At 52.1% G+C, this 25,005-nt stretch overlaps 1 protein-coding gene across 2 annotated transcripts in view; it reads left to right on the top strand.

Annotated features, from left to right (window-relative positions):
* SRRM3 (serine/arginine repetitive matrix 3) overlaps positions 1-25,005 on the top strand; it is a gene marked incomplete at both ends in the record, with an annotated part of 41,299 nt that overhangs the window by 259 nt on the left and 16,035 nt on the right. For both annotated transcript variants that reach the window (XM_080704706.1, XM_080704705.1), the window contains 6 exons: positions 11,067-11,168; positions 22,180-22,308; positions 22,380-22,460; positions 22,878-22,907; positions 23,303-23,365; positions 23,494-23,529. In XM_080704706.1, coding sequence (XP_080560832.1) covers positions 11,067-11,168; positions 22,180-22,308; positions 22,380-22,460; positions 22,878-22,907; positions 23,303-23,365; positions 23,494-23,529 — 441 coding nt within the window. The remainder of the gene's footprint in view (positions 1-11,066; positions 11,169-22,179; positions 22,309-22,379; positions 22,461-22,877; positions 22,908-23,302; positions 23,366-23,493; positions 23,530-25,005) is intronic.

Below are 25,005 nucleotides of genomic sequence, written 5' to 3'. Positions count from 1 at the left end.
GCGGGGTCGGGCGAGTACGGGGCGGGGCGAGTACGGGCTGGGGCGGGGCGGAGAGCCTGGAGCGGGATCTCGGCGGGTGGAACCACTACCCACGGCGCCTTCCATTCATTCATTCGTTCACTTATTCGACCTATAGTCTGTCCTTAAACGCCTGCTCTCTGCAAGCTCGGAACTGGACTCCCATTCACAGAAGACAAGGAGATTCCTGTTCCATGGGGGAGAGATAACTCAATGATAACTCAAGAGATCCGTTTCCCCGTCTATAAAATGGGTGGATGGAGCTGCCAAGCCCGTGCTGCAGCCAGAGAAGAAAGTTCGGTAGCCCCGGAATTGGGTCAGGGCTGCCTGTGGCTTCAGCATAGGAACCACCTGCGGGGCTCAGAGCCCACTAGGGTCACTTCCTGTACTCAAAGACCCCCCACACACACACACACACACCATCTCAGAAAGGAAACAAGCCTGTTAACATCCACCACAAAACAGATTAGAATTCTGGTCAAAGAACAGGACAGGAGCCGGGCGTGGTGGCGCACGCCTGTAATCCCCGCGCTTGGGAGACAGAGACAGGAGGATCGCGCGGGTTCGAAGCCAGCCGCGTGCGCTGGCTTAGGAGACCCTGTTTCCAAATAAAAATGTAAAAATAGGTCTGGGAGTGTAGCCCGGAGGTAGAAGGGCTTCCAGGAACCCCAGTACCACAAAAAAAAAAAAAAAAAAAAAAAAAAAGAACAGGACAGGTGAAGGCCAGGCGCTTCAGACACTCAGAGAGATCCTGAGAGAGGAGGGAAGTCGGCCAGAGAACAAGACATTTAAATGTGCTCTGAGGGGTGAATAGGAGTTTGTCATACCAAGGAGGGGATGTACATGGGAAATCCCAACCACTCAGCACTTTCATCAGTTGGAAAAGGTTTAGGAATCCCCACCCGGATCGCAACACTCACGGAGGCTAGACGGTTTTTACACGTGGAGCTGGAGACAAAGAACAGAGAGCCAAGCCTGCCCCTCTTGTGCAGCTCCAGGGAGCTGGGAGTCCCAAGGTTCCCTTTTGCATCTGTCCTGAGTGCTTTGAAAAAAGTGGGCTAAGCTGGTGTGGTGACACACACCTGTAATCCCAGTACTCGTGAGGCTGAGGCAGGAGGATCACAGGTTTGAGGTCAGTCTCAGCAAGTGAGAAAGACCCTGTTTCAAAATAAAAAAGGCTGGCGGTGCAGCTCAGAAGTAGATGTTCCTGGAAGCTGGGCATGGAGGTGCATGCTTATAATCCCAGTACTTGGGAGGCTGACACAGGAGAATTGTGGTTTGTGGACAGATTCAGCTACTTAGTGAGACCCTTTGCAACTCAGTGAGACTCTGTTTCAAAAAAGTAGCTTGAAGGTAGAATGCCCCTGGGTTCCATACCCAGTGCCACAAAAAGAAGGAAAGAAAATAAAGAATAAAGAGAAAGAAAGAAAGAAAGAAAGGAAGGAAGGAAGGAAGGAAGGAAGGAAGAAAGAGTGTCCCTGGGTTTAATCACCAGTACCACAAAAAAATTAAAAATAAAAAACCAGGGTGATAGGCGTGGTGGTGCACCCTTGTAATCCCAGAGTTCAAGAGGCTGAGACAGGAGGATCGCTGTTTGCAGATAGCCTCAGCTACTTAGTGAGGCCCTTTAAAACTCAGTGAGAAGCCGGGCGTGGTGGTGCACGCTTGTAATCCCCGCACTTGGGAGGCAGAGACAGGAGGACTGTGCAGGTTCAAAGCCAGCCGCACTGGCTTAAGAGACCCTGTTTCCAAATACAAAAATATATAAAAATAGGGAGTGTAGCTCGGAGGTAGAAGGGCTTCCAACAACCCCAGAACCATCAAAAAAAAAAAACCCAAACAAACAAACAAACAAAAAACCACTCAGTGAGAAGCCAGGCATGGTGGCGCATGCTTGTAATCCCCGCGCTTGGGAGGTTGAGACAGGAGGATCACACAGGTTTGAAGTCAGCCTCAGCTACTTAGTGAGGCTCTCAGAAACTTAGGGAGACCCTTTTCCAAATAAAATATAAAAATAGGTCTGGGAGTATAGCTCGGAGGTAGAAAGCCTCTGGGTTGCTGGGCGTGGTGGTGCACGCTTGTAATCCCCGCTTGGGAGGCTGAGACAGGAGGATCACACAGGTTTGAAGTCAGCCTCAGCTACTTAGTGAGGCTCTCAGCAACTTAGTGAAACCCTGTTTCCAAATAAAATATAAAATAGGTCTGGGAGTATAGCCCAGAGGTAGAAAAGGCCCTGGGTTCCACCCCCAGTACCACCAAAAAAAAAAAAAAAAAAAAAGCCTCTGGGTTCCACTCCAAGCACCACAAAAAAAAAAAAAAAAAAAAAAACCTCAGTGAGACCCTGTTTCAAAAAAAGACTAAAAAACGAGGTACAATGACCCTGGGTTCCATCCCCAGTACTGCAAACAAACAAATAAAAAACATAAGACTAAAAAGATAGGGCTGAGGGGGTGTAGTTCAGAGACACAATGCCCCTGGGTTCCATCCCCAGTACCACACACACACACACACACACACACACACACACACACTCACACACACACACACTCACAAAAGGGTACGGTGGCCACACCTCTAATCATAGGACTTGAAAGGCTGAGACAGGAGGATCGCAGGTTCGAAGTCAGCCTCAGCAATGTAGCAAGCCTCTCAACAACCTGGCGAGACCCTGTTTCAAAACAAAAACTAAAAAGGACTGGGGTATAGCTTGGAGGTAGATTGCCTCTGGGTTCAATCCCCAGGAGGCAGCCAAGACCCGAGCTACCACGTCTGTGGAGCTCTGAGGAGGCCACTTGCTAAGAGCCATCAGGAAGACAGACCAAGGCCCAGTCTGGAACCAGTCTCCAGGGCCTGCAGGTAGGGTTACTTGCAGGGAGAAGACAGGGACACAGTGACCCAGCTCGCCTTCAGCAGGGGATCAGGTAGGGCGAAGAGGCTCCCCACAGAGAGGGACGGCTGGACAGGAGGACTCTGAGGACAAACGGAAAGGAGGCCTCTAGCTGTCATGAGAGCACCGAGGAGCTGTGGGTTCAGGAGGAGGAAACCAGATCCTGAGGGCCAGGTTGAGGAGGGTGAGGAAGCAGAGTAGCCTCTGTACAGAGAAACCCACAGTCTTCATTATACCTGTGTGCCCTGCTGCGTTGGGAGCCTCGGGGTAAAAGGAGTGTTCCAGGACAGGCACAGACAAGGGCCAGCCCTCCCCAAGTCCCACCCTTCAAACCTGCCCCTTCCCCTCCTGAAAGCCCTCTCCCCTCACTGGGCCCTAGCAGAGGGTGATAGCACTTGGTCACATCCTGTCCTTGACATTAGACCCCCTCCCCAAGCACCAAAGTCTCCTGGGTCTCTGGGAAACACCCACTAGATCTCAATATGTTCCGTAGGGGGCCTTCTCCTACCCAAGCCCTCCCTCCAAGTGATTTTTTTTGTTTGTTTTTTGTTTTTGCGGTACTGGGGATAGAACCCAGGGGCATTCTACCTCTGAGCTACGTCCCCAGCCCTATTTTTTATTCTTTATATTGAAACCGGGTCTCACTGAGTTGCAAAGGGTCTCACTAAGTAGCTGAGGCTGTCTGTAAACCGCAATCCTCTGGTCTCAGACTCCCGAGTGCTGGGATTACAAGTGTGTGCCACCACGCCTGGGCTCCGGGTGATTCTTAGACTGGAGTTTCTTCCGAAAGCCAGAGCTAGAGCTGCCCTCCCCACCCTTCCTCTCTTTGCTAACTTTTAGCAGCAGGCCAGTCCCTGGGGACACAGCCCCTCTGAAACCCAGCAGCTTGACCTCGCCTAAGAAGCAGTTTTCTCTCTTGTACAGTAGGGACATCTGCCTTCCGGGCTTGTTCTGAGGGCCTATGGACCAAGGCACAAACAGGCCAGTCCCCACAAGGTGCTCAGTAAACACCAGGGACCCTTGCTCTTTTACAAAATCGAGTCATTAATATCCATTTCTGGAAACACTGGTTAATTCGCATTTATTTACCAGGTTCTCAAGCATTTGACAAATATTCCCACCAGTTGCAGGAACACACACTCTTTGGCCCCATTAAAAAGCAATCCTTTTCCTTAATATTGATGGATGGCCAGCTAATTCACTGGTGATGGATGCCGCACTTGAAGTCACCTTCGCGGCAGCCGCTGCACGCATGCTACAGGGGCCTGGGGTGCAGAGCCCAATCCTTGCGATGCGAAGCTTCCATCTCACCCCCAAACCTCCCCACCTACCCTACCCATCTCGTACCATGGCCCTCCTTGTGAGGACACGGTGGGTCACAGCCGGGCTCTGCCCCTAGCTAGGCTTGGAGCCTTGCGCCCTCCCTCTCCCTGCTCTGTTTGCACATCTGTAAAATGGGAATCAAACTACAATTTCCCTCAGAGCTGTGGTAAAGAAAATAATTATTTAGAAAGCACTGAGCCAGGCACAGTGGTGCACGCTTGTAATCCCAGCATTTGGGAGGCTGAGACAGGAGGATCGCGGTTCACAGCCAGCTTCAGCTACTTAGTGAGGCCCTTTGCAACTCAGTGAGACCCTGTTTCAAAATAAAGAATAAAAAATAGGGCTAGGGGTGTAGCTTGAAGGTAGAATGCCCCTGGGTTCCATCCCCAGTCGCAGAAAAAAAAAAAAAAAAGCACTGAGCCGGGCGAATCGCAGGTTCAAAGCCAGCCTCAGCAACTTAGTATTTGGGCGACTGAATCAGGAGAATGGAAAGTTTGAAGCTAGCCTCAGCAACTTAGCAAGACCCTGACTGAAAATCTAAAATACAAAATGGGCTGGGCTGGGGTTATAGTTCAGTGATAGAGCCCCTGGTTTCAATCTCCAGCACCAAAGCAAGACAGAAAAGAAAGCACTTGAGTCTAGACAAGTACAGGCAAGATTGAACACTTTCCTTTCCAAGGAAGTAATTTTTTTTTCTTTTCTTCTCTCTCTTTCTTTCTTTTTTTGTAATGTGGTATCAGGGATCAAACCCAGGGCCTCAGACATGCTAAAAAAAAGCACTCTACAAGCCAGGCATAGTGGTGCTCGCCTGTAATTCCAGTACTTGGGAACTGAGACAGGAGGATCGCAGGTTCAAAGCCAGCCTCAGCAACTCACTGAGGCTTGTATCAACTTAGTAAGACCCTGTTTCCAAACAAATAAATAAATAGGAAAATAGGGCTTGAGCTGGAGCTCAAAGATAGAATGCCCCTGGGTTCAACTCCTAGGAACACACACACACACACACACACACACACACACACACACACACACGTGCTCTACCACTGAGATAACATCCCCAGCTCTTTTTATTTTATATTTAGAGACAGGGTCTCACTGAGTTGTTGTTCAGGCTGGCCTTAAACTTTCAATCCTCCTGCCTCAGCCTCCCAAGTATCTGGGACTATAGGTGTGTGCCAATGCACCAGGCTCGAGAGAACTCTTAAATTGTGGTTCCTCCCCGACTCCTGCCCCCAGAGAGTGACCAGGAAGTCCCCAGAGCTATGTGCATTTGGCTTCCTTCATGGCCCATAGAGTGGAATGGGGACTGGGGAAGCCAGAGTGGCTGGAGGAGCATCTGAGCCAGGAAGCTGGGCACAGAGGCTCATCCCCACCCCGCAACACACAATTTTCTCTTTCACCTCCACCCCTCACGCACACCCTTGACTTTGAGCCTGAGGCTTTGGCCATGCCAGCCAGGCTGCCTTAGGGTGGCAGGCTCTGCCACCTCCCCAGGGAGTGGCTAGTTTGGGTAGCATCCTCCTCCCTCCATCTCAACCTTTGCCTTCTGGAAGACCAGAGGAAGAGGGGGCCCAGGTGACTCCTGAAGCCCTGAAACCACGCTGACCTGGTAGAGGTCTTGGGTATAAAAAGACAAGAAACCTGGACCCTCTGTCCCCACTGCTCTGGGACAAGTGCGCCTCAGTTCTGTCACTTGCCGGGCACCTCCTGTGTGCCAGGAGCTGTATGAAGTGCTTTCAATGGGACACCTCGCCGGGCGTGGTGCCGCACGCTTGTAATCCCAGCATTTGGGAGGCTGAGACAAGCAGGATCATGGTTTGTGGACAGCCTCAGCTACTTAGTGAGGCCCTCTGCAACTCAGCGAGAGCTGTTTCAGAATTTAAAAAAATAAAGAATAAAAAAATCTGGCTGGGGATGTAGCTCAGAGGTAAAACGGCCTTGGGTTCAATCTCCAGTACAATAAATAAATAAATAAATAAATAAATAAATAAATAATAATAATAAATAGAGCCGGGCATGGTGGTGCACGCTTGTAATCCAAGCATTTGGGAGGCTGAGACAGCAGGATCATGGTTTGCGGACAGCCTCAGCTACTTAGTGAGGCCCTCTGGAACTCAGTGAGAGCCTGTTTCAGAATTTTTTTAAAAAGAATAAAAAATCAGGCTGGGAGTGTAGCTTGGAGATAAAACGGCCTTGAGTTCAATTCCAGTACCACAAACAAACAAACAAATAAATAAATTGAGCCAGGCATAGTGGCACACGCTTGTAATCCCAGCATTCAAGAGGTGGAGACTGGAGGATCATAATTCGTGGACAGCCTCAGCTACTTAGTGAGGCCCTTCGCAACTCAGTGAGACCGTTTCAAAAATAAAGAATAAATAAAATAAAATAAAATAGGGTTGGGGGTGTAGCTTGGAGTTACAATGCCCCTGGGTTCCATCCGGTACTGCAAATAAAAATAAATAAACAAATAAATAAATAAATAAATAAATAATAAATAAATTGGACACCTCCCTCAAATCTCATGGCCACCTTGATAGGCAGGCTATGCTCCCATTGCACAAATGTAGAAAGTAAGGCTAAGAGAACTATATGGCCTTACCCGAGGTTACAGAGCCAGCAAGTGAGAGTTACAGGATCCAGAAACAGGACTGCCTCACTCTACTGCCTGCCCCTTAACTATTTTTGTTCCTCCTGGCCTTGGCAGAGAGGATTGACCCTCAGAGATCTGGAGGAAGGGGACACTCTGAGGTGGTGGTCATACCCAGTAGCCAGATGCCATTTCTGGACCCCCAGCCTACCCCAGCAGGATGTTCTGGGGCAGAGGAACCCTCCCCAAGCCTCTGAGCTGCTTTACTCCAACAGTCCCACCCAACAGGCAGGTGTCTGGGTTGAGTGAGTTAGCCTGAGACCTGCTGGATCTGGGATAAGTCCTAGGCTCCTGAGCACGGGCTGTTCCAGGTCTTAATAAAATCCTGGGCTTTGCTTCACCTCCCATCCTCCACATACTCCATAGAACCCAGGTACGGGGAGCTGGGGCCCTGGCCTGAAGCCCCTCCCAAGCATCCTTGCTCTTGGCTGGCCCAGGACACCATGCTGATGGCCTAGTTGGCCACTCTCTCCCTCCCAGGAGAGAGAGGGTAGGTGTTGTTGAAGGGTCTTTGCTGTGTTTATCTCTGTGCTGGTGACATGAAGCAGTTGCCCTGGACCCCAGAACAGCCCAGACTGGCCATCCCAATGAGCAGCCAGGCCAAGGCACCTCCAAGGGAATGCCTGAGCCTGAGGCTAGACAGGGGCTGAGGTGGACAGTGATGGCCCCGGGCTCAGAGCTGGGTGAAGCTAGTTAGAGGCCTCAGCACAGGGTGGCATGGGCCCCCCACCTCCAGCAGATCGGGACCCAGCCCTCCCCATGATGGGCTTCACAGGAGCCTAAGCCTTAAGAATCAGCAATGTTAGGGACTATCTGGCTAAGAAGCTGACCCTCCTAATCCGATCCCTTGTGCTATCGCAAATTGGTCCCCAAGTTCTAGCCATTCTCCCTCCTGGGTGGTTCTGTCTATTTCTTCCCCTCCATTCTCAAGACCACTCTTCTACTCTGACTCACATCTCCCACTGGAACCCCAGATCCAGCCTCCCCGCTTCTAAGTCCCTGTCCTCCAGCCACACAGGCACCAGAGCCACCTTTCTGAAAGGAAAATCTAAACTTCAAACTCTCCGGTGCCTCTTTCCATTACCAGCATCTCATTTATCAAAAATTTTTGGATGCCACAACATGGCAGCATGGTTCCAGGTGCTGGGGACAGCACAGCAAACCAAACAGAGAAGGCCCCTGCCCTCAGGGAACTCTGGACCCATGCAGGATACAGACCAGTCAACAGATAATTACTAGAGCATGAACCACCTGTCAGGATCTGGGAGGTACAGGTTACTATGGAAACACAAATGCTGGCACTGAACCTGATCAGAGGTATCCATCCTGCTGTCAACATCCAATGAGTCAAGTCTTTGTGCTTTTGCCATGATTGTTTCCATGGGGTAAACCTGGAAGTTAATTTATGAGTCAGAGAATGTGTTTGTTGTTCTTAAGGCTTTTGAAAAAAAATTGCCAGATTGTTCTCCTGCAAATGTTTGTTGAAGGGATGCAGGAAAAGAGAGGAGGGAGAGAAGAGATGAGATGCTTGAGAGAAAACAACATACCATTTTCATGGATAGGCTGAATGGGAGGGCTGGGCCTGCCGTGGGGTGAGCAGATGGCAGAGATAAGATAGGACACCCCTGCTGTGACACACACACCCTGTTTCTATTCTTGTGCCATGTCTTCTGTCCAGGACAATGAATGACCTGGAGCCCAGGGAGATCATGACACAAAGATTCATTCAGTAACAGACACTGTCACCTGCTGTGTGTCAGGCACAGGGAAAAGGACTGCAGGTGCAAGGACCCTTGAGCAAAGACCCAGCCCAGAAAGGGAGACACAGAAAAGGCTGGGAGGCCAGGAAAGTAGCTCTCACAGTGAGAGGGCATGGTGTCAGGGATGAAGAGTAGATAACTCTTGAACTTTAGACCCTAGCCTGAGACTGGGCTCCTGGAGGGAGGAGAAAGTAGAGAAGTCAGAAGCTTCCATTCTAGACCCGGACTTCTTCCACCCCTCCCCAAGCCAGCAGCAGAGGGTAGCAATGGTTATACCACTGGAACCCAGGCAATGCTCACCTTGGTCTTGCAGAGATGTGGTGCTCTGAGGACCTTCCAGGGCTCTTGTGAGGATCAGATGTCAATAAGACCAGGAAAGCAGAAAGTACTGTGTCTCTGTCAAAGCCAGGGCTCTCACAAAAGTAACTGCAGCCTGAATGTGGGAGCGTGGCCTCCTAGGAGTGGAGTCTGGCAAGGAGGGACTCAGACACACCTGGGTCATCTCTGGTTTTGGTTTTTGTTATTGTTGCTGCTTTTGTTTGTTTTGTTTTATTCTTTGATACTTAGGATTGAACCCAGGGGCACTCTACCAATAAGCTATATCCAAGCCCTTTAAAATGAATTTTGAGATAAGGTCTTTCTAAATTACCCGTGCTGGCCTCTAACTTGCCATTCTTCTGCCTTAGCCTACTGAGCCTCTGGAATTACAGAAGCACACGACTGTGCCCAGCCCAGCTTCTCCCCACCTCTGGAAACAAAACTTTCTTCTCCTCCTCTTCCTCATTTTTCTCCCCCTTACCCCTCCTCCTCCCCTTTCTCTTTCTCCTCCTTCTGTCTTGCTTTTTTTTTTAAGTACTGTGAATTGAACCCAGGGGTATTCTACCTCTGAGCTACACACCTAGCCTTATTTTATTTTATTTTTTTAATTTGGAAACAGGGTCTCACTAGATTAATAAGAGTCTCACTAGTTGCTGCAGCTGTCCTCAAACCTGCAATCCTCCTGTCTTGGCCTCTCAAGTACTGGAGTTACAACTGAGTACTACCACACCAAGCTCATCCTTCTTTCTTTCTTCCTTTCTTTCTTTCTTTTTCTTTTCTTTTTCTCTCTTTTCTTTTCTTTCTTTTTTTGTGGTACTGGGGATGGAACCCAGGGACATTCTACCTCTGAGCTACAGCCCTACCCCTGTTGTTTTATTCTTTTATTTTGAAACAAGGTCTAAGTTGCAGAGGGCCTCACTAAGTAGCTGAGGCCGTCCTGGAACAACAATCCTCCTGTCTCAGCCTCCCAAACGCTGGGATTACAAGCCTGCGCCACCATGCCCGCTTATTCTTTATATTTTTGAAACAGGGTCTCACTGAGTTGCTAAGGGCCTCACTAAGTAACTGAGGCTGTCTTCAAACTGCAATCCTCCTGTCTCAGCCTCCCAAACGCTGGGATTACAAGTATGTGTCACCACACCCAGCCCTAGCCCTCATTTTTATTCTTCTGGTTTTGTTTTTGTGTTTTTTTTTTTTTTTTTTGTACTGAGGATGGAACCCAGAGGCATTGTACCTTCAATGCATTGTATCCCCAGCCCTATTTTTTTAGTCTTTTTCATTTTTGAAACAGGGTCCTCTCTAAGTACCTAAGGCTGTCCACGAACCACGATCCTCTGATCTCCGCCTCCCAAATGCTGGGACTACAAACATGCGCCACCATGCCCGGCTATTTCTTATATTGAAACAGGGTTTCACTAAGTTTCAGAGGGCCTCACTAAGTAGCTGAAGCTGGCCACAAACCTGCGATCCTCTGGTCTCAGCCTCCCAAGTACTGGGATTACAAGCATGTGCCACCATGCTCAGCTCCTCCTCCTCCTCCTCCTCCTCCTCCTCCTCCTCCTCCTCCTCCTCCTCCTCCTCCTCCTCCTCCTCCTTCTTCTTCTTCTTCTTCTTCTTCTTCTTCTTCTTCTTCTTTTTCTTCTTCTTTTTTTTTGTGGTGCTGGGGATTGAACCCAGGGGTGTTCTACCTTGGAGCTACACCCCCAGCCTGATTTTTTATTCTTTTTATTTGAAGCAGGTTCTCACTAAGTTACAGAGGGCCTAAGTAGCTGAGGCTGGCCGTGAACCCGATCCTCCTGTCTCAGCCTCCCAAGTACTGGGATTACAAGCGTGTATCACCACACCCGGTTTCAGGCTGACTTCAAACTCCTAGACTCAAGTGATCCTCCTGCCTCAGCCTGCCAAGTAGCTGAGACTACAGACCATGCCTGGATTAACACTTCCTTTTGTTTGCTTGACTGGTTATTGGTTGCCTGTTTGTTTGTTTGTTTGTTTGGTCGGTCGGTTGGTCGGTCGGTTGGTCGGTCTGTCAGTTAATCGGTCTGGTGCAAAATGGACAGGCCTTGAACATCCTCAGTGTGGAAAACTCAAGCTCCCTGTGTCCTTGCAGGTACTCAGAGGAGGAGATCCGGCAGAAGGTTGGGACGTTCCGGCAGATGCTGATGGAGAAGGAGGGAGTGCTCACCAGGGAGGACCGGCCTGGGGCCCACATGTAAGTGCTCACCTGAGTAAGGGCAAGGGAGTTGGGGGCAGGTTGGTGCTCCCTGGGGTGAACCAAAGAGAGGAGGTCATGGACTCTCCCCACTGGAAGCTCTGGCCTGGTCCAGAGTACTTGGGCATCACTGAGGGCCTCCCACAGCCCACCTCCTCTAGGGTTCATCAGTGGGAGGGGTGGAAGAGTCAGCTCGGGCTTCAGCTCAGGGAATCCTAGGCAGAAAATCAGCAAACTTCTGAAATGCTCTGACCCCAGCATTGCCCCTGGCTGGCAGTGACTCCAGGCCAGTCCCTCTATGCCCCAATTATTTCTGCCTGTACAATGGGCTCCAGAGCAAGCGTGTGCCCTGGAAGATAGAAGCCCACACACCCATGCCTTCACTTTCAGGGTCTAAGGCTTGGCAGATAAAGAGGGTGCAGGCTTGGCAGGGGTCCTGTCTCTGCAGCCTCTCACAGGCGAGGAGGAGCAGTGGCGAGCTGTGGGGTTCAGGGGAGGCTTTGGCTAAATGGGGAAGTTATAGAGAGATTTTGACTTGGATCAGAGGAAAACTGTACACCACTCAAAACCATGCAAAAAACAGAGAAGGCTGCATTAGAAGGGCGGGCGGGTGGGCAGGGGCTGTGCCTGCTGAGGTCCAGCCATGACTGGAGGGCAGCCAGGTGGGTTGTGCTCAAGGGGCGCTGTCAGCTTCGCCTGGATGGGCCTTCCCCTTGACAGTCCTCGCCGGTACCCACATCTCAGGCCTGTCTGGCTAGAAATGTAGTAGATAAGCTTGACAAGGAGTGGGGAAGCCCTCTCTGCAGTCCCTCTGAAGGGCTGGGACAGAGTATTCCCCAAGTTGCCCCAACTTATACCTCATCTCTCTGGCCAGGGTCATAGTGAAAGCAGTCAGAGGCAGCCTTGGGCGTGGCAGGGAGGCTCATGGCGATCTTGGGGAGCCAGGCTCTGCATGCCTGGTCTTTCCTTCTCTCTGGACCCGAGGGGAGGGTCCAGGGTTGGCCACCACTGTCTCCTTCAGATTCCCAGAATTTACAGCACCACTCAGCAGCTTCTGCACCGTTTGCCCTCTGTGTGGCCCTGGTCGGTTCCCACGGGGCAGAGCCAGCCCTCCTCCATTCTCCAACCTCCACCCTCCTGACACCCTGACTCTCTGCTGCTGCCACCACAAACTGAAGAGGTCCTGGCTTTCTGACCTGTGTCCCTCGAGCATCCCCAGGGCATCTCCAGAAAGTCATCCCTCCTTTCCTCTTCTACCCAGTGAGAGTGAGGACAAGAGGCTCTTGGCCTCTCTCTTGGGCCCTCCTCAGTGACAACCGCACAGCTGGCAGCTCCTCTCCCAGGCTCTGCGCTCTTAGCCTACTTCCTACCCTAGAGAAGACATCCCTCCCTCCACCCTGATTTCTTTGCCAGCCGCCATCCCACATTTTTCTTTCCTTTCTCAACCCAATTTCTGTAAAGAGTGTGTGAGGCTCGTTGACTCTACTTCTTTAAGATAGAGCATCTGCCTCCATCACTCTGAGACCTGCTGAGGCCACTGCCACTTTGGTTCTACTGACCATGGGCTACGGCTTCTCCATCATGTGCCACCATTGTGCTTCCCCTTCTGGAAGCCCACTACACACACACACACACACACACACACACACACACACACTCACACATACACACACAGAGTTCCAAGGTGCAGTTCTCTACTGGGTGTAGTGGTGCATGCTTGAAATCCCAGTACTTGGGAGGCTGAGACAGGAGGATCACAGGTCTATGGCCAGCCTCAGCTACCTAGTGTAGTGAGACCCTGTTTCAAAATAAAGAATAAAAAATAGGGCTGGGGCCGGGCTTGACGGTGCACACTTGTAATCCCAGCATTTGAGAGGCTGAAACAGGAAGATCACAGTTCATGGACAGCCTCAGCTACTACTTAGTGAGGCCCTTTGCAACCCAGTGAGACTCTGTTTCAAAGTAAAGAGTAAAAAAATGGGGCTTGGGGTGTAGCATGGAGGTAGAATGCCCCTTGGTTCCATCCCTAGTACCTCAAAAAAATAGGATTGGGGTATAGCTCAGAGGTAGAATGCCCTTGAGCTCCATCCCTAGTACCACACACACACACACACACACACACACACACACACACACACATGCAGTTCTGAGTTTCTTCCTGCCCTACCGATGGCCTCTGCGGTGTCCCCTTCTCTGGAACACTTCCCAGAGGTTGTTTTTTCACTAAAGTAACAGTTCCATAAGGACAGGATATTTTATCATTCTGTTTACTTGTATCCCTGGTTTCTAGAACAGTGTGGCTTACCCAGTTTTGCCCAAAGTCTCGTTCCTCGTTTATGTGGTGAGAAGATTGAGACATAAGACTTCTTCTAGTTCAGGCAGCTTGAAATGGTTATAAAAATAGTACTGCTGAGCTGGGCACAGTGATGCCTGGCTGTAATTTCCGTTCTTGGGAAGCTGAAGACAGGAGGTTCCCCGATTTGAGGCTGGCCTCGGCAATTTAGTGAGACCCTGTTTCAAATAAAAAGGGCTGAGGTTGTATCTCAGAGGTAGAATAGTACTGATTCAATCCCCCTCCCCCCAAAAAAATAAAAGTACTCTGACCAATGACTGTAGCAAGCAGAAGTTCCTTTCCAGCCCCTTGGATCTCTTGATGCTGGGTGCTGTCCGTGGTGCTGAACCCAAGGCAGCCCTAGCCTGAGACAGAGGTGAGGGGCAGGGGTGAGGGAGGCTCGGCCAGAGTTTGGTCGTGTGCCTCCCTATGGACTTGACATCTAACTAGGTCTTCACTCCTTGGCTCATTTTTTAGCTGTGGGGTTGTGGAAAGAGCGCGTTGGCTCTGGAGACACACGCCATCTGTTCCAACCTCTAAGTTCATGGTTAACCCTGGAGATTCCAGCTCCACTGCACCCAGCTGTGTGACTTGGGCAGGTCCCTAACTTTCTGGACCCCCATTTCTCTATCTATTAAATGCAGATGTTAAAGCCAGATGCAGTGGCACACACCTGTAATCCCAGTACCTGGAATGATGAGACAGGAGGTTTACAGGCTCAAGGCCAGCCTCAGCAACTTAGTGAGACTCTGTTTCAAAATAAAATAAGGCTAGGGGTGTGTCTTAGATGTATAACTCCCTTGATGGAATCCTCTGAACCCAAAAAGTAAATAAATAAAAATACAGTTAGTCCCTCCTCATAGGGTTGATGAAGAAATTCAGTGAGCGTGAGGACTAATGGCTGGCACACAGCAAATACATCACCACTAGGTCACCACCACCACCATCCTCACGATCACCCAGCAATGGCGAGTGCTCAAGTGACCCCGATTTATTCCCATTGCCCGCTGTCTCCATCCTCTCCACCAACTGTGGGTTCCCAGCAGTCAGTGTGCTCCAATCTCTGGCTCTCTGACTCTTGCCCTGACTCCCCTTCTCCCACACCCATCGTAGACTAGTATTTGGGGACAGAGAAATCCAAGGCCCTCCTAGATTCATTTGCTTTGGTACTGGGGATTGAACCCAGCGGCATTCTACCTCCAAGCTATACCCCAGCCCTTTTTATTTTAAAACAAGGCCTCACTAAGTTTTGTTGAGGGTCTCTCTGAATTGCTGAGGCTGGCCTCCAATTTGTGATCCTCCCGTTTCAGCTCCCCAAACACTGGGATTGCAGGCACACTGCACCATGGCCGGCTGCCCTCCCGGGCTTAAATGACAAAACCAGGTCCAGATGAAGGGTCCCCACACTGGGGGCTGGGGGCTCTGCAGAGCTTTTGCAGGCTTCACAGCAGGGGCAGGGAGACTCCTGGAGCTTTCTGTCCTGGGGATCGTCCTTCTTCCTTAGGTTAAGTGATGGATGTGAGTGACAGCCTCTCGGGACAGTCGTTCCTCCTGGCCATCCTCCTTACTAGACACCAGAACACCATGGCTCTGTAGTGTCCAGGCACGAGCCAGTAGATGGTGGGGCCAGAGGACTGTGATCAGCCGGTGTTTGGGAGACTTTCCCATTTAGGAGATGGATCAGTTGGGTGGAATTTCAGGGACACTGGGACAGCTGAGGCTCTAATCTTGGCGGGGAGAGGTGAAGGGGAGGAGTGATGTCCAGGGACATTGGGAACAGACAAGCTCTGGACTTTGGAGATTTCTTGGATGTGAAGAGACCCCTTTAACCGCAGAAACCCTCTCTGCTTCCTCAGCACCCATGAGATCAAGGTTGGATTCCTTTGTGTGGTGTTTAAGGCTCCCCAGCCTCAGGACCTAGCCTGGACTCCCACTCTCAGCATCTTCCAACGGCCAGCTGAATTCCTTGCTGTTCCCCTGCATCTTGCCCATTTCCACCTCCATCCCTGGCTCACCCCAGGCCCTCAGCCCAAAACACCTTGACTTTCCACACAGGTCCAAATCCACACCTCCCTCCATGCTGCCTCTACTATACTACCTTGCTGTTCCCCCTGGGAAAAATAGAATCTTAGCCGTGCGTGGTGGCACACGCTTGTAATCCCAGTACTTGGGGCACTGGGTCAGGAGGATCTCGGTTCACAGACAGCCTCAGCTACCTTGTGAGGCTCTCTGCAACTTAAACCCTGTTTCAAGCCGGGCATGGTGGCACACACTTGTAATCCCAGCATTCGGGAGGCTGAGACAGGAGGATCGCGCTTCACGGACAGCCTCAGCTACTTAGTGAGGCCCTCTGCAACTCAGTGAGACCCGGTTTCAAAATAAAGAATTAAAAATAGGGCAGGAGATGTAGCTCAGAGGTCAAATGCCCCTGGGTTCCATCCCCAGACCTGCAAAAAATAAATAAATAAAATAAACCCTGTTTCAAAATAAGGAATAAAAATAGGGCTGGGCGTGTAGAATGCCCCTGGGTTCAATCCCCAGCACCACACACAAAAAAGTTGAGTCTTTGCCTCTTAGCAGCACATACAGCGCCTTCTCTACGACTCATGGCTGCCATCAGTTCTTGTGTTTTTCCCAGTCCAATAAACAATCTTCAGAGAAAATTATTTTCAAAGTTATATAACAAAATGACTGGAAAAGAGGGTCTATGGCCCAGCATGGTGGTGCACACTGGTAATCCCAGTACTTGGGAGGCTGAGACAGGAGGATCTCAGGTTTGTAGCCAGCCTCAGCAGCTCAGCGAGGCCCTCCGCAACTTAGTGAGACCCTGTTTCAAAATAAAAATAAAATAAGACAACACAGTAATGCCTCTGGGTTCAATCCCTAGTACCACAAAATAGAAAGTTTATAAAAAACCAATATTCATAAGGTACTTTCAACAGAATTGAGGAAGCATCAACCCCCCCAATGTACTTAATTTTATGCATAATGTGACCGCTCTGTGCCTTCTTATTTTATCTATAAGGATACTAATGATGGTCCCGTGTCATAGGCTTGTTCTGAGTCCTCAATGATCAACTGAGATAAATGCATATAAAGTGTTCAGAGTACTGCCTGGCCCCTGGGTTAGTGATTATCATAATTGGTACCGCATCACACGTTTGCCCTGGACTGTGCGGTGCTGGAGAAGACACTTCAGGCCTGATTCGTCCCTCTTCTCCCCCCACCCGAGGCCTGTGCCGGTCCTGGCTCGCTGGCTGAGTGGACGAGCAGGGAGGACAGACCCTTGCCTAGAATCCCTCTCTATCTGAACCTGCTCATCTGCTCATTGGCCATTATGCCCCGGCTAACAGGAAGCAGAAGCAGTTAATTAGCAAAACTATGGCCTGAGGAAGAGCGTGTGACCAGCAGTCTTTACCAGGGTCGGAGCCCGTCTAGGTGACAGGTCCAACATGGATCCTTGAGGAGCCCTGTGTCCCACCTCACGTACTCTGCAGCAGATTGTCTGCACCTACTCTGGTCAGCTCTGCGGGGCTCAGTTTGTTTCACAGTGGGGTGATACCTTCTCTGCCCACACCACAGACTTGATGGGGAGCCCACTAGGTAACAAACACAAATTTAAAACATAAAATGAGCGGGGAGTGGTGGTGGCATGTGCCAGTACATGGGAGGTTGAGACAGGAGGATCACAGGCTTGAGGCCAGCTAGCCTCGGCAACTTGGCGAGACCCTGTTTCAAAATAAAAAATAAAGCCAGGCGTGGTGGCGCACGCTTGTAATCCCCGCGCTTGGGAGGCAGAGACAAGAGCTGGCTTAGGAGACCCTGTTTCCAAATAAAAATGTAAAAATAGGTCTGGGAGTGTAGCCCGGAGGTAGAAGGGCTTCCAGGAATCCCAGTACCACCAAAAAGATAAATAAATAAATAAAATAAAAAATAAAATAAAAAGAGCTGGGGTGTAGCTCGAAGGTAGAATGCCCCTGGGTTCAATCCCCAGTACCAAAACAAACAACAAAAAGAGCATAAGATGTTATAAACAAATCTAAAAGTCAAGAGCATACACCCAAAACAATCCCTATAAAGTCACTTTGCCTAAGATCTACAGCAGGGAATGTCAGCCAGCAAATTCAAGGACTGTCCTATTTGCACATAAATTTCAAAGCCAGATGCATAGCTGAATTTAGAGCTTACCTTAAAGGTTTCACTCCAGGGGCTGTCCCTTTCCATCCAGGGCCTCCGTTTTCTCATCTGTAAAATGGGTGGGGAAGTTTCTCTAAATCAGGAAGTGACTTGAATGTGAATAGTGAACTGCAGGGGCCACTGAAACCTTAGAAAACTAAATTTCTCTTTCTTTCTTTCTTTCTTTTTTTCTTTCTTTCTTTCTTTCTTTCCTTCTTTCTTTCTCCCTCCCTTTCTTTCCTTTTGTGATACTAGGGATTGAACCCAGAGGCATTCTACCTCTAGGCTACAACCCCAAACCTATTTATTTTTATTCTAAAACAGGGTCTTACTAGGTTGATGAGAGTCTCCCTAAGTTGCTGAGGCTGATCTCAAACATGCGATCCTCCTGTCTCAGCCTCCCAAATTACAGGTGCGCGCCACCATACCCAGCTTAGAGAACATAATTCTTAGTGGTACTGTCATCCAGGAGAAACAAGACGGAAGAACCCAGGGCTCTAGCCCTGGGAGGCTGCCCCACCCCGCCCCGCCTGCCTTGCCCAGAACATGTAACGGTGCCAGGAGCTCAAAGCACTGAAAAGGAGACTGGGAGGGGGCAGCTCAGGGGTAGAGCGAGTGCTTAGCATGACTAAAGCCCTGAGTTCAATCCCTAGCGCAAGAGAGGGAGGGAGGGAGGGGGGAGAGAGAGAGAGAGAGAGAGAGAGAGAGAGAGAGACAGAGACAGAGAGACAGAGAGACAGAGAGAGAGAGAGACACCAGCAAACACACACGAGCGAGAGAGCGCACTCCTGGAATTCCCAGGACAAGTCTTATCAGAAGATCCTGAGACCTGGGAACGTAGCTCAATGGTAGAACACTTGCCTAGCATGCATGAGGCTCTGGGTTCAATCTCTAGCACCACAAAAACAAAAAACAAAATGATGGACAAAGAAGACACAAAAGGCTTTGAGAGCCCCCGCCTCCCCGAGCCAGCTCCCGGTACCCCGTGCCTAGCTTCCAATGCTCCCAGCAGACAAGATCCCAAAGGATCCACCCGGCAGGGACAGGAGAACGAGGGGCCCTCTCTAGGAGGGTGGATGGGGAGACAGCGAGAGGAGAGGAGTTCTGCCCCTGGGACAGGGAAAGAAAAGAAAGGTGCCCCCGGGGGTGCAACCCGCAGGACCAGGAGCTCTGCTCAGAGAGGGGAAGGAGGAGCGGGGAGGAAGGGTCCAGGAGGGAGGAGTTCCAGCAGCCTGCACCCAGTGCTTATAATCCAGCTGGGAAGTTAAAGCGTCCTGCGGAAGTGCTCCCCAAAGGGAGCTATTTTCTTTTGTGCCATGACTTTTGTGTCAGGATCAGCCGAAGCTCCCTCCTCCCACCGGCCGCCCACACACCCTTTGAGGTGCCCTTACATTTGGCTAGGCTGTATTTTATGTGTCAGGCTAAAGAGCTGTGTAGGGGTGACGGGCCCTGGGAGCATGGGGGCTGGACAGGCAGGAGGAGGAGATTCAGGGACAGAGACGGGGACAGGAGGTAGGAAGCCACTGGCTGCAGGAAGAGAAGCATGGGAAGATGGGAAGAGCAGAGTTTTGAATGAAGGGGTGTGGGGGTGTTGGGCTCCACGTGGGCAGGAGGATGACATGAGTCTCTCCTCCGTCACCCCAGAAAAACCTCTCTACTGCCTGTGTGACTCCAAGGCTGTCAGCACAGCGTGGTGTTGGGGAACGGATGACATCCAGGAGCTTGGCCTCGAGGCTGGCTAACCCTGTCATATCTGGATCACATTCATTTTTCTTTCCTTCTTAATACAAAAATCAGTTTTCAAATTGTCAGGTAGTGGGCCCGGCTGGAGATTTGCCCTTTAATACTCATTTCACCCTGCGGCTGTAGTGTCTCTCTCTCTCTCTCTCTCTCTCTCTCTCTCTCTCTCTCTCTCTCTCTCTCTCTGGTAATACTGGGGACTGAATCCAGGGACATATATTACCTCCAAGCTACATCCCCAGCCCTTTTTTGATTTGTTTTGTTTTTATTTGAAACAGGATCTCACTAAGTTGCTAAGAGTCTTGCTAAGTTGCTGCGGCTGGCCTCAAACCTGCGATCCTCCAGTCTCAGCCTCCCAAGTGTTGGGATTACAGGCACATGCCACCATGCCTGGCACGCTGACTCTTTTTTATGCATGGCAGCTGCTTTTCTTCCTGGAAGAAGTGTTGGCATATAGATGCTAACAGAGGCCCCTGCTTAATAATGACTACCAGGTGTGGGCTAACAGTCCTGGGCCAGAGCCTCACGGGAGATTCTTACTTAATCTTCTGAACAAAGCTGGGACCTCCTTTTCCTCCTTGTAGAGATAAGGACCTCCTGGCTCGGCCAGCATGGTCATGCCTGGATTCAGACCTGTCTGTGTGAATCCAAAGCTCATGTCCTTAACACTCTGCCATCCAAGCCCTGGCCTCCCTCACTTTGTGCAGGAAAGGGTGAGCCAGGCCGGTGGCACCCAGGGGCAAGGCCCGCAGTTCTGCTGAAACCTGGGCTGAGCTTCTCTCTGGGAGGGGCGCTGTAAGCCAGCACAAATGACAAATAGAAGATGGGGGTTTGCTCTGCTGGAGCCCATACCCTGGAGCCGGGCCTCTAGGTTGTTCAATAGAAGAAGGAGAAGGAGAAGGAGAAGGAGAAGGAGAAGGAGAAGGAGCAGCTACTTAGCACTCATTTTCTTTTTTTTCTTTTGTTCTTTTTTTTGGGGGGGTGGGGTACTAGGTGGAACCCAGAGGCAGTGTACCTCTGAGCTACACCCCCAGCCCTATTTTTGTCTTTTTATTTTTGAAACAGGCTCTCACTGAGCTGCAGAGGGTCTCCCTTGGTAGCTGAGGCTGCCCTCGAACCGTGATCCTCCTGTCTCAGCCTCCCGAATGCTGGGATTACAAGCGTGCGCCCATCTTCTTAAATGCCCAGTAACAATGATCACTCGTCCTGGAGAAGCTCCGGGAGGGGCGTGACAGAGCGGAGGGCGTGGCTCAGTGACAGAGCGCTTGCCTGGCATGCACAAGGCCCTGGGTTCCATCAGAGGTCTGAAAAATAAAAGATAAAAAGAAAACAGGAGGGGGGCATGGCAGGCCCTGGGTCGCACAGTGTCTCAGGGACAGCGCGATGATGAGGGCTTTTCTGGGGCTTCAAAGCCCATCATGCTCTTGCCTTCAGCCCAGCTGCCTCTAGAAAGCAAAACAGCAACAACACGGCAAGCAGCACCCTGGGAAGGGCAGGCAGGGACAAACATCTGTGGCCGAGCATGGCTGGGGCTGCAGCAGAGCAGGGAGGGGGAGTTCTGGAAGATGGATGGGGAGCATGGGAGGCGGTGGAGTGCTGAGGCCTGCACCCGCCACCGCCACCGCCAGGCCGTGATGGATGAGGACAGCCCCGCAGGCAGCGGGAGATGAGCAGCCAGGCCTCTGGAGGCTGCAGCGGGGAGGCGAGGAGAGGCTATGAATATTTCAGAGGCTGAGGCCAGGGCTGGAGGAAAGAACAGGGAGGGGGAAGAGAGGCACTCAGCCAGTGGGGACGGGGCTCAGAGACTAGGAAAGACAGATGCTAGCAAGGGGGGAGCAGAAGCTCTTTGAGAGAGTGGGGCTCAGTGAGGGAGAGGGGGTCAGGGGGGGCTCCGCAGCAGGATGATGAGGCTGAGGGACACAGATCATCGAGGAAGGGGGGCCTCGGGAAGGAGGAGGGGCTCAGTGAGTGGAACACGGTGCATCAGGAGGGGTCTCAGTGAGGATGGGGCTCAGTAAGGAGGACGGGGCTCCCCGAGAGGGAGAGAACTCAGAAGGGATGAGGGCTAGACAGGGTGAGGGCTCTTCCCCCCCCCCACTCTCTCTCTCTCTCTGTTTTTTTGGGGTTTTTTTGGTGGTACTGGGGGTGGAACCCAGAGGCTTTCTACTTCTGGGCTATACTCCCAGACCTATTTTTATATTTTATTTGGAAACAGGGTCTCACTAAGTTGCTGAGAGCCTCACTAAGTAGCTGAGGCTGGCTTCGAACCCGTGTGATCCTCCTGTCTCAGCCTCCCAATCTTTCTCTTTTGCAAAACGTTGCCCAGAACAATCACGGTTTGCAGACAGCTTCAGCTACTTAGCTATAGGCCCTTCGCAACTCAGTGAGACCCTGTTTTGAAAAATAAAAGACTAAAAAATAGGGCTGGGAGTGTAGCTCGGAGGTAGAATGCCCCTGGGTTCCATCCTCAGTACCAAACACCCCCCCACACACACATACACACACTCAAAAACAAAAATTGCCCCAGGAGGCTGGGGATATTAAAGGAGAGCTGGTTGGGATACCCAGATCGCTGCCTGGTCTTCCAGGGTGGGATGGGGGCCTCAGATCTTGGCACCCCAGTTTGTAGCTCACAGCCCCTCCCTGGAGCCACACCGTAGGCACCTCCTGGGCCTCGGAGCCAGGTCAGGGCACAGTACTCAGGAAGGGGCAGTGGGAAGGCGGTCCGCAGAGGCGGGTGGTCAGTGCCCTTCTGGTTTGCAGCCTGGCAGAGACCCCGAGACTAATCGAGGGCTCAGAGCCGGGCCTGGAGTACCCGCCCTTCGACGAGGATGATGGGCCGGTGGACTGCGACTGCCCAGCCGCCTGCTACCGCGGGCACCGGGGGTACAGGTGAGCGGCCGCAGCGGCGGGGGGAGGGCAGCGCGGGACGCCTCCCTCACGCATGCACCCTTTCTCACCAGGACCAAGCACTGGTCCAGCAGCTCGGCATCGCCCCCTCCCAAGAAGAAGAAGAAAAAGAAAGGCAGTCATCGGAGAAGCCGGTGAGAGAGGCACAGGGTGCGAGGAGTCTCCAGGGGGCAGAGGGCGAGAGGGTGCCAGGCCCCCCACCCTGGACCCCTGTCTTTGGCCTGCAGGGGACACCATGGCTGCATTTGTGAGCCCCCCACCCCTGTCTCAGCCCTTCTGGCTTCTTGAGTCCCTCCTCCAAGGGGATGTCTTCCCCTCACAGAGACCCCTCCCCTCATGGAGTCCCCCAGAACTGGAGACACTGAGCAGCCCCTGTCACCACCCCTGGGCCCTCCCCCAAGGCTCCTGGGCCCCAGGAGGGGAGCTCGGCTGGGCCCCACCTGCCACTCCCCCACATCTATGCCTGTGCCCCCTTGGCCTGAGAGACACCCCAGGGCCCCAACTAACTGTCCATCTGTCTGTCCTTCTTTATCTCCGGCATCTTCCATCAGCAAAAAGAGGAGACTAGAGTCAGAGTGCAGGTCAGTGGTGAAGGCCACCGGCCTGCTGGGGCCCCGGTGGTATGCTGTGGGTGGGAGAGACTCCACGGCCACCCCGCAGAGACAGGAGACCTGCCACCTCAAGGCCTGGACTCTGGATATTGCAGGCACACCAGACCCATTGGAACCTCTAGCGTTTGGGTTGGAAACCATCCTGGCTCCCAGTGCCAAGGGTCCTGAAAGGGCACCGCACTGGCAATGCCACCTGCCACCTTTAGAGACCTCGCCAACCCCCTCCTAGGGCCTCGGTCACTGTACAATGGCAGTTGAGCTCCATGGCCTGGAATCCCCTCCCAGGCTCCATACCCCAAGCCCCAGGCTGCTCCGGCCTTTCCCAGCTGGCCCCCCAGCTCACAGAGCCACCCCTGTGTCCACAGCTGTGGGAGCGCCTCCCCCCTGCGCAAGAAGAAGAAGAGTGTGAAGAAGCATCGCAGAGACAGGTACCTCACCTCCTGCACTTTCCCCTGTGGCCACCTGTCACTCGCATGGGCCCAGGCCTCTGCTGTGCCCATCAGTGTCACCCAGGACACCCAGGAAGGCTCAAGAAAACCCCTTTATCACCCTACAGGTCTGATTCTGGGTCCCGGAGGAAGAGACGGCACAGGTAAGCGGTGCCCTGCAGAGCTTGTGGCCAAAGCCCAAAGCCCACAGGAAGCAATCGTGGTAGGGGGCTCCTGAGTCTGGCCTGGCTCTGTCCTCCAACTGCAGAAACCCCTTTGGAGGGGAAGGGAGAGCATGCAGACCAAGCGGTTGCAACCCTTCTTTGCCCTAAGAGTCAACCTTGATCTGGGGCCACAGGTATTTGTAGTGCCCAGTGGAGGTGTCTGGGAGGAGCTGTCTGGAGACGCAGAACATAGGGACTCCATATGTGCAGGGAAAGGCTACCCCAGGCAGAAGGAGCTCCGTGAGCCTGAGCCGGGGAGGGTGGGGGGGCTCAGGGGGTGAGAGAGAGGCTGGGCAGGCCAGGCCTGGAGGTGGAGTTTCTGAGGAGCAGGAGTTTCTCACTGCCAGACCACGGAGCTGGCCTCCACCCACGGGCGGCTGCAGCTGGGAGCCAGCATGGAGCTCCAAGCAGGACAGTGACTTATTCAGGACAGATTGGAGGAGGGGAGAGGAGAAGGGGAGAGGCCCAGGCAGAGGCCAGAGCTGCCAAGGGGGAACAGAGAGATGCAAGAAAATTAAAAGTGTGACTTGGGGGGGGGGTGGAAGTTATGGGCAGCCACATCCCCATGGTTAGCTTCAGAGCCAGGGCCCCTCCCAGTGACCCTGAGGAGGGACAGAGGCCCCAGACCCTTCCCTGCAGTGGGAATTCCCCAGGCAGGGGACTAACCTAAATGAACACCTAATCCTGTTCCTCCAATGTCCCATCTTCCTTCCACCCTTTGGGCTTCTGGGTCAGTATGAGCCCCTACTGCCCCCCAGTGGTCACCATCAGCTTGCACCGATGCCTGGCCAGCAACCATGAGTCCTGGAGAGGATCTAGATAGACGTGAGCCAGGGCTAGGCCAGTTTCTCAGGCCGACTGAGGCCCCAAGCAGGCAGTGCAGATTCCAGAGCCCAAACCCTTGTCCTCTTAGGGAAGTGCATTTCAACATTCCTTTGCATTGCTTTGTTTGGGGGTCAGAAGGACTGAAGGGATCTGGTGGTACCAGGAAGGATGGACTGAAAGGTGGCCTTAGGGAAGATGGCACCTACAGCAACTAGGAGTGGTGGGGAGACCTTGGAGGCCTAATCAGAAGCTTCTCCATCCTTCCATCAAAGACAGAAGCCTACCCCAGCAAGCCATATGGGCTGGGGTAGGTGGCTTTGGGGCCGCCCTGGATGTGGGTCCAGAAGAGTCCCTCAAAAGCAGGGAGATCATGCCCAAAGGAAAGCACCGTTGTCCTAAAGCCCTGGTGAGCTGGCCCAGGAGTGGGTCACAGTCTGAGGGAAGGGAAGGGGCAGGAGCCACTCACCGCAGTAGCTGGCCCGTGAAGTATTTGGGGAGGAGCTGTCAGGAAGACAGAACATCAGGACCCCAGATGTGCAGGGAAAGGATACACCAGGCAGGAGGAGCAGCCTGTCACTGTCAGCTTGCAGA

This window comes from Muscardinus avellanarius (genome assembly GCF_963383645.1).
Source record: "Muscardinus avellanarius genome assembly, chromosome: 10".
In the NCBI taxonomy this organism is placed as follows: Eukaryota; Metazoa; Chordata; class Mammalia; order Rodentia; family Gliridae; genus Muscardinus; species Muscardinus avellanarius.
Note: the sequence above shows the minus strand (reverse complement) of the source record. Positions and strands in the feature narration are given on the sequence as shown.